Raw genomic sequence first — 15,500 nt, forward strand, 5'->3', positions numbered from 1 at the left:
ATTTGGTTGGCTGTGCAGATTTTTTAAAATATTGCTTTGACAACAGCTGCCACCACAGTACACTGTGTTGTTAACGTAGGGTGACCATCCGTCCCTATTTTCGCGGGACACTCACGCGGCACTAGTAGAGTGTCCCACAGCGTCCGCTATGCCATTGTCGATTACGGACAATGGCCCCAGCAACTACCTGCACTTTTGCAGTGACTCTCTCAGTCAGGAAACAGAGGAAGCACCCCAGAAGGCTTCTGGGGCACTCCCGCATGTTTCCTGACCGGGAGCGCCTTGCCGCATAAAACCGCTGCTAGCGCAGTGCTCCCTGGTCCAGAAACTGGGAAGTGCCCCAGAAGGCACTGCGGCCAGGCTGCAGTGTCTTCTGGAAGCGCCTCTGTTTCTGACCGGGGAGCGCCGTGCAACCGAAGGCACCTTTCGACTGCTACTTCTGCGGCCGCGGTAGCGGGCTTCCTGGAGGCTTGCTTGCCGTCGGTTGCCCTGTGACAGAGGGCGCGGCAAACGGCAAGCCGCAGAAGAATCTTCCCCAACCCTTTATCTCATTATTTTTAAAAACTAGTCAGATGGGATGGGTAACTATAGCACCCCAAAAGCCGTGGAAGAGTTGGTGGCTGGATAGCAATTTCAACTAAGGCTTCAGATATTGGCTCTGACACTGAGCTACTTAATTTCTTCTATTGTTTCCTTTCGGAGGCTTAAAATGATGTTTCACCATCTGTTGCAAATGCCATGAGAGCTTTTCTGCCGCTTTCATATTATTGACTCTCCCTCTCTCTGAGCTCTTCTTTATAGCCTGTAGCTGTACTTTCCCTCATGTTATCTTTGGACAATTCTTAAAGAAGGAAGAAGAGGAAGTAGCAGAGGGCGCCAAATTGACCGACTAACTGGCAGCTTCTTCCTAAGGACTTTCACTTTTCTTTGGTTTTGTGGGTTTTCCCACCATGGAAATTCCAACCTCGCCCCCTCCCTCAGTCCAGAATTTCTATAAAGAAGGAGATGGAGGTCCTGGTGTGCCAATTTCCCTTTCTGAGTTGGTGCCAGAGCAAGCCTTTTCAAATTCTTGGTAATCTTTTGGAGAAACAGCATTCATTAGCTGTTAGAAACTGAAGCTGCTTCCTTTGCCATAGCAATTTCAATTTAAAAGCAAGAACAACCAGTGGGGGCAAATGGCCAGAGTGATTTCCGCAGTGACAGCGCTTTTATTCTTCATGAATTGTGAGTAATTTTGCTTTGTTGCTTTATATTTGGGGGGAAGTAGGGAGAAGAAATCAGCCTGCACTTTAGAGATAGATTACTACAGCTGTATTTCAGATGGATGTTTGTTCATTTTAAAAAGGACCATTATTATTAATGATGAATATTTTCAATTACATGCTGATCTTGCTTGTATGAAAGGTATATATTGCCCTTGTTTTACAACTCTACATTAATTAGATTACATGATTATAATAAAAATATAAACTTTCAAGAGGGATGCTTAATGATAAGCTGCAGACAACCTAAGCCTATTCTTGCTTATGTGGATGTAAATCTCACTGGAAACAATGGTGCTCACTCTGAAGGAAGCATGCATAGAATGGCAGCCCTCATTCATGTCAGTATGTGATATAATTTTTCCCAAATCATGCTTTTATTAAATGGAAGATGAATAAGCATCAAATAGGACTAGTGAAATGGGCAATTACTTAATCAATTGTCACTGCCATGTATTTAAATGAAGACTTTGGCATCTCAGCCCTGATTTGAAAATAACTATTTGAAGTCTGACTCTGCATATTTACTCAAATATCCCATTGAGTTCAACTGAACTCAAGTAGTTAGGTCTGCAGTGTCAGGAATGAAAAGTTCTCTGTAAAAGGTAGGTCAAATTTGTGAAACTTTTTCAATAAAAATACAGGTATGCCAGTAAGTACAGTCCAGGTGGACTTGTGAATGTTTCTGATTTATTCCAGTCCACATTCCAGTCCACACATTGAAGCGTGATTTATTCCCTGGTTGGATCTGATCAACAGTCAGACATGAGATGCGGACTCTTCTCAGTTTCTGCACATGCAGTACCCAATTCAGATTAGGATCACAGGGCATGTGGAAAGGGGGCTTCAGTCCCCTGCACACTATTTTCAGTAGTTGAAATAATTGAGAGGCATTATTCCGGTCTATTGGGAAACCAACAGGTTTCCCAGAGAATATGTGCATTTCCCCAGTGGGCCAAATATTGCTCCCTGGACCATTTCAAATTGGGAAAACTGTGTGTGTTGGGAAGGCTAGAGAATCTTCTCTACATGTGACATGGTCCAACTCTGGCCCCACATGCACAGAAACAGAAGAGAAAAAGACAGCTGCTTTTATGTTTTCAAATACAGGAAAACAAAATTGAGGCGGGAGGTGAGATCTGGAAAATGGCACAATGGGAAAGGTTAATTAACATACACACAGTTTTTCCCCGTGGAGCTGCCAGGGCTACTTCTAGTGTTTTTAAAACCTTCAGGTGATTTCCCGGATCCTGTCTAATTTGTCACTCAGTATGCTTAGTGTAGGCTGAAGCAACTAATCTCACTTGGATGTCATCCAACAGATTTAGCCAGGTCTAAATGCTATTGAAAACAATGGAATGGGCTTGTCCCCTTCCAAGATTTTTCAAATGTGAACTGTCCAAGCTTGGCAATGATTTTAACAGTTCTGTTGAGTTCAGCAGACCTTGATACAGCAGCTACACAGTGCAACTTTAATGCAAAGTTAGTTCTGCCTAAACTCGTTGATTTCAGTGGGCTTCAGCTAATTTTCAGGAACTAGGGGGTCTGATTTGGATCAGGACTATGGGACAAGGGAAGAAGGAAGTTGTCAATCTAAAATGTCCCCATGGGGTGCTGTTTGCCTCACTGAAGGAAGCAGGCAGATACTGCTATCAGGTATTTATATATGTGTGTGGGAAGTCTTAATTCTTCCCCTTCTTGTGTCACAGTCTCAAATAATTCTGTATAGAATTGCACTAACAATGAACATGAAAATACATTAAACAATACAGAGGCGTAGCAAGGGGGAAAAGCACCCGGTGCAATGGTGCGTCCTCTGCCCCCATCCCACCCTGGAACGCCCCCCCATGCCCTCGCCATGCCCCCACAGGGGCATGCGCCTGATGCGTTACGTGCACCCCTGCCCCCTTGGAGCTATGCCTCTGAAACAATGTTTTGTCTATGTGCAATTTACTATCATGCAGTCAAAGAAAGGAGGAATGCCTTTTTGCTTCTTCAAACTATATAGAGAATGACATTTCTCAAACAGATTAACTGTGGCTGTTTCTGTACAGCACAAATAAAATATCTTGAGAGCATTAAAAGAAGTGTTTTGGGGAGAAACTCCACACAGCTTTTACCCCAAGATGTCTTAGGGACGTTTTATCTCTGCTCAACCTGGATTTTTAGAAAACACTAAACTAGTGATTTTTCCCCCCCAGATGGGGTCAAGACGTTTCATGCTTTCTGTGTGAAGAGCAGGAAACATCTTATTTTTCCCGCTCAATTTCTAACAGCTCTTACTTTTATTTTTGCCACAGCTCGTGCCTGTCATTTTCTCCCTCTTGTGATTCTCCTCGCCATCTGCCATTTGGTGACGGTTTCCCGCAGAGGTTTTCTGTTTGCAGCTCATCTGCTCGCTATTTCCATTTAAAAGGACATGAATAAAGTTAGTTTTGACTGCTGATTTGGTGCACGTCTCATTTTTTCTTTTTTTCTTTTTTTTGTTTTGAGAATGGTGTCTTCAAAGCTACGATCACTCCGGTCTTATACCATCTACACTTGCTGCCCATCGAGTTCCGGGCCATCTTCAAAGTAGTGATTTTGACCTTTAAGGCTGTTAGTGGCAATGGGCCTGCATATCTGAGGGACTGCATCTCCCCATACTGCCCCGCTAGGGTCCTCCGCTCCTCGGAGGAGTGTCTGCTGGAAATCCCTGGCCCCAAACAGATCCGGCTGGCCCCTATCTTGTGGAACAGGCTTCCTAACAAGACTAGGGCCCTGAGGACCTTCAAAGTTTCTGCAAGGCCTGTAAAATGGACCTGTTCCACCAGGCTTTTGGCCAGCTGGGATAGCCATCAGACCCTCATGTCATCCAGGCCCCCCCTGGATGGGGTTGGGGGGCGGGAACTGTCGCCATATTGATTGTTTTAAATTACAGATTGAACTACTGTTTTACATTTTATTTTATGTTTTTAATTATGATGTACACCATCCTGAGCCTACTGGGGAGGGCGGTCTAAAATATAATACATAAATAAAATAAATAAATAAACTCAAAATATATGCATATTGCAGATTCTCATGTCATTATAGCTTCAAAGACACCTGTCTCAAAAAGGGGGGTGGGATGAGATGGGCACTGAATAAACAGTCAACACTAATTTTTTCATGAACTTTTTATGTGGAAACAGTGGGTGGGTGACCTGCAAACAGCAGAGACCTCTGAGGGAAACCTTCACCAAATGACGTCACGAAGAACAAGTGGGAGAAAACGCGGGGCACAAGCTGCAGTGAAAATGAAAATAAGAGCTAGTGGAGGTGAGGGAGGCAGGAAAAAGAACTACTTTCCCTGGATCGCTTTTTTTGGCCCATGCTATGCTGACAAAAAAAGTCAAACTGTTATGTGCTGCGCAGAAAGGGCCTGTGTTGATTTCTGCAAATACTTGTTCAAATGGCTAGAGATGGGTCACTAATTTGCTCTGAACCCATTTGAACATCTGTCTACTTGATGAGGAGCAGCAGGCAGGCAGATGTAACCCACTGATACTGATCCATCTGACTGTTGTTGTTTCTTCTTCTTCTTTCTGGTGTTTCAGCTAAAGCATTTGATGTTGAGGAGATCGTACCTGGTGGTGAGGTTGCTGCAGAGATAGGCAGCAAGCTGGTACTAAACTGCAATGCAACTGGATGTGAATCCCCAGCTTTCTTTTGGAGGACCCAGTTGGACTACCCATTAGGAGGGAACGTGAGCAATCAGGGGAGCAGTTCAGTCCTTACTATAAAGAATGTTAGCAAAGGACATGAGCGTGATTATCTCTGCAGTGCCTCATGTGGGAACAATAATAAACAAAGGACAGTCAGCATTCGCATTTTCTGTAAGTTATGAGCTGTTTTGTATTCAATTCTCACTCCCAACTAACCTAAATAATCACTCTTGGATTGATTAAATAAAAATGCAAACTTTTGAAAAATGCAAAATTTTCAATTTTAAAAATCCAATAAAATGTTCTGTCTCGCTCACTCTGTTGCTTGGAGGGGTTAACGCTTTTGGGGGAGAAGGGGTCATCAAATTGCAGCTGACTTATGATAGCTACATAGGGCTTTCAAAGGACGAGGTGATTAGAGGTAGCTTGCCAGTGCCTGCCTCTGTATAACAATCCTGGACTTCTTTATTGGTCTCATATTCAAGACCTAAGCAGGGCTAAGCCTGCTTAGAAAGCCAGCATGGTGTAGTGCAGTGGTGGCGAACCTGTGGCACTCCAGATGTTCATGGACTACAATTCCCATCCTCAATTTTCCATTCCCAATTGGCCATGCTGGCAGGGGCTGATGGGAATTGTAGTCCATGAACATCTGGAGTGCCATAGGTTCGCCACCATGGGTGTAGTGATTAAGAGCAGGTGGACTCTAATCTAGAGAACTGTGTTTGATTCCCCGCTCCTACGCATGAAGCCTGAGTGACCTTGGGCTAGTCACAGTTCTCTCCAAACTCTCTAAGCTCCACCTGCCTCACAAGGTGTGTCTCGTGGGGAGACAAAGGGAAAGGAGTTTGTAAGACACCTGGAGTCTCCTTGCATGGGGGAAAGGCAGGGTATAAATCCAAATCCAAACTCTTCTTCTTCTCTTCTTACCTTCTCTCTGACAAGATCAGGCTTGTATACATACACACACACAAGCACACTATGCTGATGCTTTTATGTTAAGAAGATTATGTATTTAAATTATCTCTTGCTTCCTTTAAAAAGCCACCTCCCATACTCCCAGTAGTAGCCATTAAAAGGTTTCTTTCAGAATCAGTTTCACTTTAAACGCAAAAGTAATATTAGAAAAATTTCCCTAACTGGGGGCAGGGGCATGTCTTATCTGGACAGGTCAGGTGAATTGGGTTGACCACTACCAGTCTGGGAGGGCATCAACTTCCCACTTGACTTTTTTAAAAACTCAAAACTTGCCTCTTTTGAAAATAAGTGGCTGGTGAGGACTGGCTCTCTGGCCATTGCCATCCAAGCAGTTGCTGGGGGGGTGGGGGAGGCGGAGTACAATAGGGAGGGTTCTGAGGCATCACAGGGGTCTGGCTCAGAACCCCAGGAGGAGATTAAGTTTTTGCTAAAACTTACCTTAGACTCAGCTGACCCATGGTCCAGGCGGGGATGGGTGTACCTTGCTAGGGGTGACTGCTTCAAGATATTGTATCCTGCCCTTATTCATTAAATGGAAATTATTTATGATAAATTAAAGGCTAGGGACCACAAATGGTTTAGATGTAGTCCATCCCACCTCCATCCTCACCGCAGAGGTTCACCTGCATAGGGCCTCACTACTGAACTGAATATGAGGCAACAAAGCACAGTGCTTATCAAATTTACAGCACCTTCATTGTTTTGGGCAAATATATATGCACAACTCCCCTACCCCCCAACAGGGCAAATAGCACACACTTGGGCTTTTTCAGGTTGGGATAAAGGCTGAAACCCTTTCTCCCCCAGCACCATGGTCTCAATATGAATCAGAGCCCCACATGTCTCAGAGATGAGCTTTCTTGCAACTGACATCTGACAGTCTCAACTAAGAATACATAAAGAATATGTTACAACTTGGAATGTGCCCTTTGATCTTCAGAATCATTTCCCTAAGGTGTTTTCTAAAATCACATGGGAATCCGTATGTAACAAAATGTGTACAAAGGCCTCTGAAGTACTCTGTCTGGAATAAACATTTATATGGGAGTTCCCTAATGCCATGTTGCTTTTGAGCATGATATAGCAAGTTAGGCCTTAGTCTGAAGTAGTCCATGCTGAAAACAATGGTGGTCTGGATAACTTTGAATCCTGGGTGTAGGCCAGATCCCCAGTCTTAGTTCAGATGTTGCTGGAATTGCCATAACTTTTTTTCATGTGTTCTTTTAGCATTTCCTAGTGATCCCATTATTGAGACTAGTGGACCACTTGTTCTTGGGAAACCAGCTAGCATCACCTGTAGAGTTCTGGAAGTATACCCTTCTGATGGACTGGATTTGGAGCTGAAGAAAGGAGAGGATATCATGCTTAGTACAACAGGATTTGAAGATTCTGTGACAACTACCTTTATACCCACTGAGACAGATATTGGGAAAGAAATCACGTGCGTGGCTAGTCTGTCAGTGGAGGCGATGGAACCCAAGCAAAGGCAAACGGTGCACAAACTTAACGTGAATTGTAAGTGTATTGAAGCAATAAGCTTGGCGGGGGCAAATTATATGCATAGCGGGGCTTGAAAGCTTAGGATATATCATTGTGTGGGAGCAATCTTGGGGCTTCTCATAAGCTGCACAAATTTAAAGATTAGTGCACAAACCCAAAGCTAAACACCATTAATTTTAGTGGCAGATGGCTAAGCCTAGAAAGGTTTAGTTTAAGGCTGGCTTGTGGCCAGTATGTCTGTTACGAGCAAGGCTTAATGTATACTTGTTGTGATTATATGCTGCAAACATAGAAATCCATATGGAGTGAACCAACTTTCAGTTTTAAATAAATGCTAGTTCCCAAGGTTACTACAATAGGCTTGAAGTTTTAGAAATCTCAGGAGCTGCAAGGGGAGAAGGGCAAAATTTCCGAAAAATTCTCCAATTGTTCATAGTACAAGTTACCATGTTGCAGTTTTCTAATCTTGCTCACACTTATTCCTTTCAATTTGTATCCATAGTAACCAAAAGTGCATGAAAAATGTGCAGTGATATTGATTTTACCTGTAATGTTCACTGTATGAACCCCACCAAGACTTGTTATTGGTTTAAGCAAGTATTAGTAATTGATTAGGAACATGGGGTGTGGGGGGAGATAATGGTTTGTCACTAGTATGATATTTTCTAAGACTACTAGACAAAGTGGAGGCAGCAGCTGGCAGTCCTTCATTACACCTGTACCCAGCTCTAGTGGGGGAATGGCCACAGCAGTGAGCTGCGCACTGATGCAGTGCCATCCCGCCACCTCCAAAAGGGATTTCCAGCAGCGTGGAGAGCAGAGAAAAGCCCTGAAACCTGCTGCCGCCAAAAAGCCCCATAGGAAGGACATATGCCTCCTAAAGAGTGGCATATGTCTGAGGGCTGGTGTGATGCGCAACCAGCCCTCAACCCTGGCACCCCCTGGGACGGTCCTGGTCTACTCCCTGCACACTGGCATCTAAGCAGGACACCAGCACAGCCTTGCTGTGGTCAGCCTTCCAGGTTTTGCAGCAACAGGACTGTGGGACACCCAGCTGCCCCTTCTGCTGGGGTAAATCCCCAGGGAAGGGTGAATGCACCAGCACTACTGCACACCATTTCCATGGCCTTTCATCCCCCTCCCTTTGAATAGGGCTGCTAATAACCTACATTACAACCATATATCACAAATAAACAATAACAATCATTTTAGTACTTACGTTTGTTGTTTTAGGATGAAGTTCCCTCCCCCCTTTTGTTTGTTTGAGTAATTACTAGTTTGTCACAGAAGAATGCTACAACTGACAACCTCCATATCTTTGAGTGATGTTTTTGGGTTATGTTTTCAACAACAGCTCTAGTTTCACTGACTTTTTCTTTCTTCAAGATGGCCCATGGAAAACTCGTATTGCTGCGTCTCCAGGCACCACTGTGTTAGAAGATGGCACACTGATTCTTCATTGCGTGTCTGAAAGTAATCCTCCACCAAGGATTGTATGGAAGAAACAGATAGCTAATGAAACTCTGCAAACCATTGCAAAAAATCATACCTTGTCAATTCCAAATGTTCAGTTTGGTGATTCTGGAGTCTACATCTGTGAAGTCACAAATGAAGTAACCAACCAAATGGAAAACAGAACAGTTACTGTATCTGTACAAGGTATTGAAATTGGACAGCGGCCTTGTCTGTTTGGGCTAAAGTGAATTTGATAAGATTTTAGAACAGATGTATGGTAACAGGCTCAGTTACAGAGTGCTGTCCTTCTCTGTTTCAGTCCTTGTATCTCTTTCTGACATCCATCTCCCGATCAGCAAGGTTGTTGGATCAACAGCCTTGTAGAACTTCCAGAATTCTGCCTTCATATTTATGTTCACCAAGTGCATGCTGTGGAATACTACTGAGGAAGAGTAACATGTAGTGTAGAAGTTGTGGGGCCTGGTTCTTGACTCGCGACAATCTTTGATCTATATTTCCCCTTTTTTCATAGTCTTGTCTGCCCTGCCGAACAATCAGTGGCCCCTGTGGATGCAGATTTTCGATCTACTTTATTGTAGCTTAAAAAGGCATCATGGCTATCCACTTAAGAGACTAGTAACTTGGGAGTGCAGCAGACAGAGTGTCTTAAGTCTTCACTAGTGCTCTAATCCTGTAAACAATGAGGTGCACATTTTTGTTTGCTACACCTGAGAATCAATTAAAATGGATGCCAGTAATGTACAAGTCTGTAGGGCATGTAAAATAGATCTAGCTTTACAAATGGATGTTTATTCTTCTCCAGGTGTCCCCAGGTTGCCAGAATTTTCTGTCCTTCCTTCTGAAACAGTGATTGAAGGAGAAAGTGTTACACTGCAGTGCTCTGTGGAAAGCAGCCCTGTTGCCCAGTTCATCATCATAAGAAAATTGCCCAGTCAAGATGAGATACTTGATAGCAAAGATGGAATTGTTCATATCCCAAGTGTGACTCCTGATGATGCTGGAAGTTATGAGTGTGAAGTAGAAAATGTATTTGAGAGAAGGAAAATGTCAATAACACTAAGTGTGAAATGTAAGTTGTTCTTGTACAATATTATACCAATTATACCAAACACTGATCCATAATTTCTCTACCATAAAAACTCTTCATGCGCATATCCACCCGTAAGGCATGTCAGAGTTTTGTGTGTTAGAGTGTTTGTATATACTGAACACAGACATGGGAACAGAAAATGATTGCATCTGCTAGGCCCCATTCCCTGCATCTTGCATATTCAGCATAACACTGGCATATTCAGCATATTCTTGTATATTCAGCATAACAGAGTTTGCTTTATTAACTGCAGGTGTGTCAAGCTCTGGCTATAATAAGGAGTGTTTCATTTTCAGGGATGTTGGTTGCAGGGGCGGGGATGTCTGTACACAGGATTTGTGCTGGAGGGTAGTGCCAGAAGGCAAAGTCCTATTCCTATTATGCATAAATTCATTGTTCACGCTTATAATGCATACAAGCTTGATTTCAGATATATCAAGTTGTGATAGTATTATTTAATCAATGAAACTTTTTTAAAGTTGGTATTTAGAAAAATAAAACTTTAAACTTCAAATTATGCACATCTTAGTTCAACATTCTAACCATAGCAGCTCATTTTCTTCCTTTTTGGTAATCAGAATTTTTATAATTGAATTAGATTACTAACCCTGCTGTATATATGTTTTGTTCTTCTTAGCTCCTTCCTCAACTGCTGCAACATTTACCTATCAACCAGAAAACATTACTGAGGTGGAGGATTTTGATAGTAATAGTGCAACTTATAATATTCCCCAAGACAATAGCATTTTGGAAAACGAAACTTCACTTGCACCAAAGGACAGGACTTCCACATTGTATATATTATCCAACAATGATACAATCACATATGCGGTGGAAGTTTTTGCTGCTGTCACAAATGGTACAGAAGAGATAGAAATTATAATAGGTATGTCATTATGTGCAACACGCTCTGGATAGTTTCTGTCTGTAAATCACACTTATTCTATTTATATTTTACCTTTCTTACTTCATGGAACTCAAAGCAGAGCCTGAATGGGTTCCTAGGACATCTCCCACCCAGGCGCTGACAGGCCACAGACCTGCTGACCTTTAGTTAGGTGACTACATTATGCCCAGTGGTAGGATTCAGCAGGTGTTTGTAAAAATGGTGTTTGTAAACAACCAGTTGTTAAATTATTTGAATCCCACCACCGGAACTGGTTGCTAAATTATTTGCTGATTATGCCTCTTTAAATGTTATTCTGAGACCCTTGCATTCTGCCCTTCCATTCAGACACTCACATTCATAAGCCTATTTTGCACCCTTGCCCAGGTCATGCCTGGGGCATGTGCTTCCCTCTTCCAGTGCTAGTTTTACTGCTGCAATATGATGTTGATATGCCACAAACCAGCCATGAAAAAAAATGATAGAAAGTAATGAAAGAGTGCAGAGATTGAAAAAAATAAAGTGGAAGAAAGGAAACTTTGAACAGGTGTCTTGTTTGATGGAGAACTTCTACATATGATACCACTAGCATTTGAGTGGGAAAAGAGGTAGGGCATTATGGGGGTAAAATGGAGGTTAAAATGCCCTTTGGCAGTTTGCCCCATGACCAGTGGTGGGATTCAAATAGTTTAACAACCGGTTCCGATGGTAGGATTCAAATAATTTAACAACTGGTTGCTTACAAGTACCATTTTAACAACCGGTTCTGCCAAAGTAGTGTGAACCTGCTGAATCCCACCACTGCCCATGACTATGGTTACCACCTTCTGGGTAGGACCTGGAGTTCTCCTGAAATTACAACCAATCATACTAATTTGGAGATCACTTTGCCTGGAGGGAACGGCAGTTTTAAAGGAGGATCTATGGTGCACCATAGGGATCAAATCGCCACTGAGTTTCTTCCCCAGGTTCCAGCTCAAATCTCCAGCAATTTCCCATTTTGGAATTAGTAGCCCTACTTTGTCTGAATGCTCTCTTTGACAGGCTTGCAGTTGCCTCTTCCTCACCAGGAAATGGGGCAAACACTTTTTTCTAGCTAATGAGTGGGGAAGGCAGTTTCTGCAGTGGCCTTTGCAGTGGTCCAGTAAATGTAACAGTTTTCTCTTAATCCACTTAGCTTCTTTTATTTTCTTTCCCTTCCAATCATGCAGTCAAAACAGAAGAAGCAGATTATGTGACTCCCATGATCATCGGGGTTTCTTCTGTAGCAACAGTGGCAGGCCCTGTGGCAGCGATATTGGTTTACATTTCCAGGAAGACAAAGATTAATGGATCCTACAGTCTTGTACGCTCGCTGAGCCCATAAGTATAAAGATCGAAGTGACTAGAGATTTTCTAGAAGCTGAACAAATGGACAATGCAGGTTTTCCTCTGTTCCTTCAGTGGCCTTCACTGAGAGGTGACTTCAATGTGGACTTCAATGAGAGGTGAATTGACTTCTCCTGACTTGCAAAATCATGCACTTTAAGATGAATGTTGGTTTATGTAATGAAGGAAACTGAATGTGGGGGTGATCGATGGGTGAGAATATCTGGACAAATCTTTCCTTTCCAATGAGCTACCTGCAAAGAACGCATTCAGCGTTCCTTCTGTATAGTGTGTAATTTCTAGAATTTATTTATCGTAAAGGTCACAGAACTGAGAATAAATTTCAGAACTTGCAATAAGCTATGACTACTGTATATAGAAATTGCCTTGATCAAGAGTTAGTTGACACAGTTCTGAAAAAAAGCAAGTTGTTTTAAGTTATTGTGGAGTGTTTTTCTTTTTGCTTATGGGCATAATCCAGCCTAGTTGAACACAATAAAGTTCTATTAGTGTCAGTCTTATGCCCATTAAGCATGGAGCACTTCTTGAGATGTTCCTCACCCCACAGTGCCTTCACAGTGGGTTCTCCTTGCATTTCCTTGTTTATATGCCAGGAGGTTCCCCACTGCCTGTCGCACAACTTGCATGGCTTGCCTGATCCCACTTCCAGGTGACTCCCCCATCCAACACAAGATTGAAGATTGCTGGCTTTTTTTTAGAGCTCTTTAAATGTAATATCAATATTCCTTATATCAATATTGTGCGGGTTGCTATAATTGGGGGTAGGGGTAGGGGTAGGGAAATGCTGGCCGTTGATCCCTGTGAGGAGTAGCCTCCCTCTCACTCCTCACAGGGACTCATGTCCGGCATCCCCCCCCCACCCCAAAAAAAACCAGCCTACACAACATCAATATAAGGAATATCGATATTACATTCAAAGGACTCAAAAAAGAAGCCAGCAATCTTCAATCTTGCATCCCAGAAGGAGTGAAACCCCCCCAGAGCAATGAGGAAATATCAGGGTTTTCCCACTCTTGCTAACCATGAGGCTTCCAGGATCTTTCCCACCACCAGTGGAATGGCATAAATACAGAAATCTCTGCCCCAGAGGAAACTTACCTCGCTGTTGGACAAAGCACCAGTGAATAATTAGCCTGAGATACTAAGTATGCGCTTAGCTCTTCTATTGAGATAATGCTTAATGCTGGCCATAAGCGTTCAAGACACACTATCTGTGTGTATGTATACATTCTATCCTTCATTTGAAATACTATAATTCCTTCATTTGAAATACTTGTGCTTCTGAGAAGCTACACCACTGTGAACTACAGTTCTCTTAGAATTCTCATCCCCCTCACCAAACTACAGTTCCCAGGATTCTTTAGGGGAAGCTACAACAGTTTAAACTGATATAAAACTGAGAAGATTAAAAGATGGAATTCTTCTGCAACTGAGATTTACTTCTAAATAAATACATTCTGCTGCATGATATCCCACACTTACTGATATAATGGAGATGGTATATAAAGGCAGACTATATCTTTAGTGTAAAACAATTGAATTCACTGTGGCTAATCACTTTCAGAGTTTACCCTGGTATATACACTGTCAATTACATTTTACAAAACAAAATTTGTACAGTCTAAATGTGAAACTGCCATTTTGTTACAATTAGAGTGGATGTTCTCTTTTTGAAAAAAAAGTATAACACTATGTTTTTGGTACTTTTACTACTTGTACAATAATATTTAAATAAGTTGAAATATAATATTGTCTTCTGTAATAGTGCATACTGGTGTATTGTTGATCCCCCCCCCCCCAATTGCTTGTTTGTTAATACACATTTCTCTTGTACAATGAAATCACCAAAATGAGTAACTCGTTGATGTTTTTGTTTTGAAAATTAAAAAGTTTCTTTTTAAGTTTGACTGTATTATGAGGAACTTGATAAAATTCATAAGTTTTCTAGAATCTGCAAAACTTGACTGGTTCACTGTGCATCCATCATCCCTACTGCACTTGATGTATTCTCCTCTAGAAAAAAATAATAATGACCATAGTTTTGGTTCCAGGCAGGTCTGTTATCATCTGCCACTGACAGCATTGACAGTGGTGATGACATCAGCAGTGTGTGTCTTAGTTATGGCTTAAGAGCTTACTGGTAAAGAGCTTACTGGACAGAGTGAAATGGGAAGCAATCCACTGGGTACAGTAAAAAAATATACATTAGAACTCTCAGAAGTCAAAATGGTCCATTCCACACAGCACAAAAAAGACATCTATGGAACATCTTAAAAAGAGATGACTGCCTCTTTTCACTCCACACACCCAAAACAAGGTATTCAAGGGACTTCTGGTGTGTTTTCCAGACAGCGAAGATTTCAGAGGGGAAGAGAGGCTGTTTCCTTTCTGATGTTTCATTCTCTGGTCAGTTTCATCCTCAGCTTGTGCCCGACATTTTGTGTGCAACTGAACGGATTCTCTCTGCCGCCATTTGCTGAAGGCTGTCCCAGGACGTTTGTTCTGCAGATTCTGATCCTGGGTGCCTTTTCAGCCCAAAAAGTACATAGCTGTACTCAGTTGGTCCTGCAAATTCCGGCAATATATGGTTTTCTTATTTTAAAAAATGAGAAATCTCCATAGCTATGCAGACACAAATACGAGAATCTTAACCTCCCAGAAGAGCTGTCTACCTCCCATTGAGAAGCATTGGGTTGACCTGCCCTCTGCAGACCGACTTGCTTACTGCACAAAAAAAATCCACCTAAGTTGGTCTGTACCAGCCACTTTAGCACAGGGAACAGAAATCCTTGTACTGTCATGGTTATGGTAGGAGCTGTACACCATGTCATAAACCTGCTTTTTAGAGATCCCTGTGTTTCTCTAACCCCACCTGTGCATGAAGAATGTGTCCTAGGCTTCTCTAGACCCAGATATATGCCTTGGTATTTTTTTTCTTGAGGTAAAACTTAAGGTATAAAAATCAGACTGCCCCCAATCAGCATGTATGTCTTCGTGCACATGAGAAATGGTGAGCATACTCACTTCCTTTTCCTCAATCTATATATGATAGCATGTGCTTGCCTGGTTTGTGAGGAAATTTATTCAGCAAGCCCTTCTTAATCAAAAAATTCTTTTTACAATTTTCTTGCTAAGCACATATAAAAACATATCGAGCCAAATTTACAGAAAGGTGAACACAGGAAATAAAAGGAAAAATTTTCTCTTCAAACATCAGTTCCCGTAAGAGATTATCA

General features: G+C 42.2%; 1 protein-coding gene across 2 annotated transcripts; it reads left to right on the forward strand.

The window, feature by feature from the left end:
* Positions 1-610: 610 nt before the first annotated feature.
* Positions 611-14,121, forward strand: VCAM1 (vascular cell adhesion molecule 1). Of its 2 annotated transcripts, XM_048495864.1 has the most exons (7): positions 615-1,224; positions 4,841-5,119; positions 7,151-7,438; positions 8,810-9,082; positions 9,702-9,968; positions 10,627-10,875; positions 12,087-14,121. In XM_048495864.1, exons 1-7 carry the CDS (start codon positions 1,176-1,178, stop codon positions 12,239-12,241), a joined length of 1,560 nt encoding a protein of 519 aa, XP_048351821.1. In that variant the 5' UTR covers positions 615-1,175; the 3' UTR covers positions 12,242-14,121. The 2 variants fall into 2 exon arrangements, with proteins under 2 accessions (XP_048351822.1, XP_048351821.1); XM_048495865.1 differs by lacking the exon at positions 10,627-10,875 and having other exon boundaries at positions 611-1,224.
* Positions 14,122-15,500: the final 1,379 nt, after the last annotated feature.

Source organism: Sphaerodactylus townsendi, linkage group LG05 (genome assembly GCF_021028975.2).
Source record: "Sphaerodactylus townsendi isolate TG3544 linkage group LG05, MPM_Stown_v2.3, whole genome shotgun sequence".
NCBI lineage: Eukaryota > Metazoa > Chordata > Lepidosauria > Squamata > Sphaerodactylidae > Sphaerodactylus > Sphaerodactylus townsendi.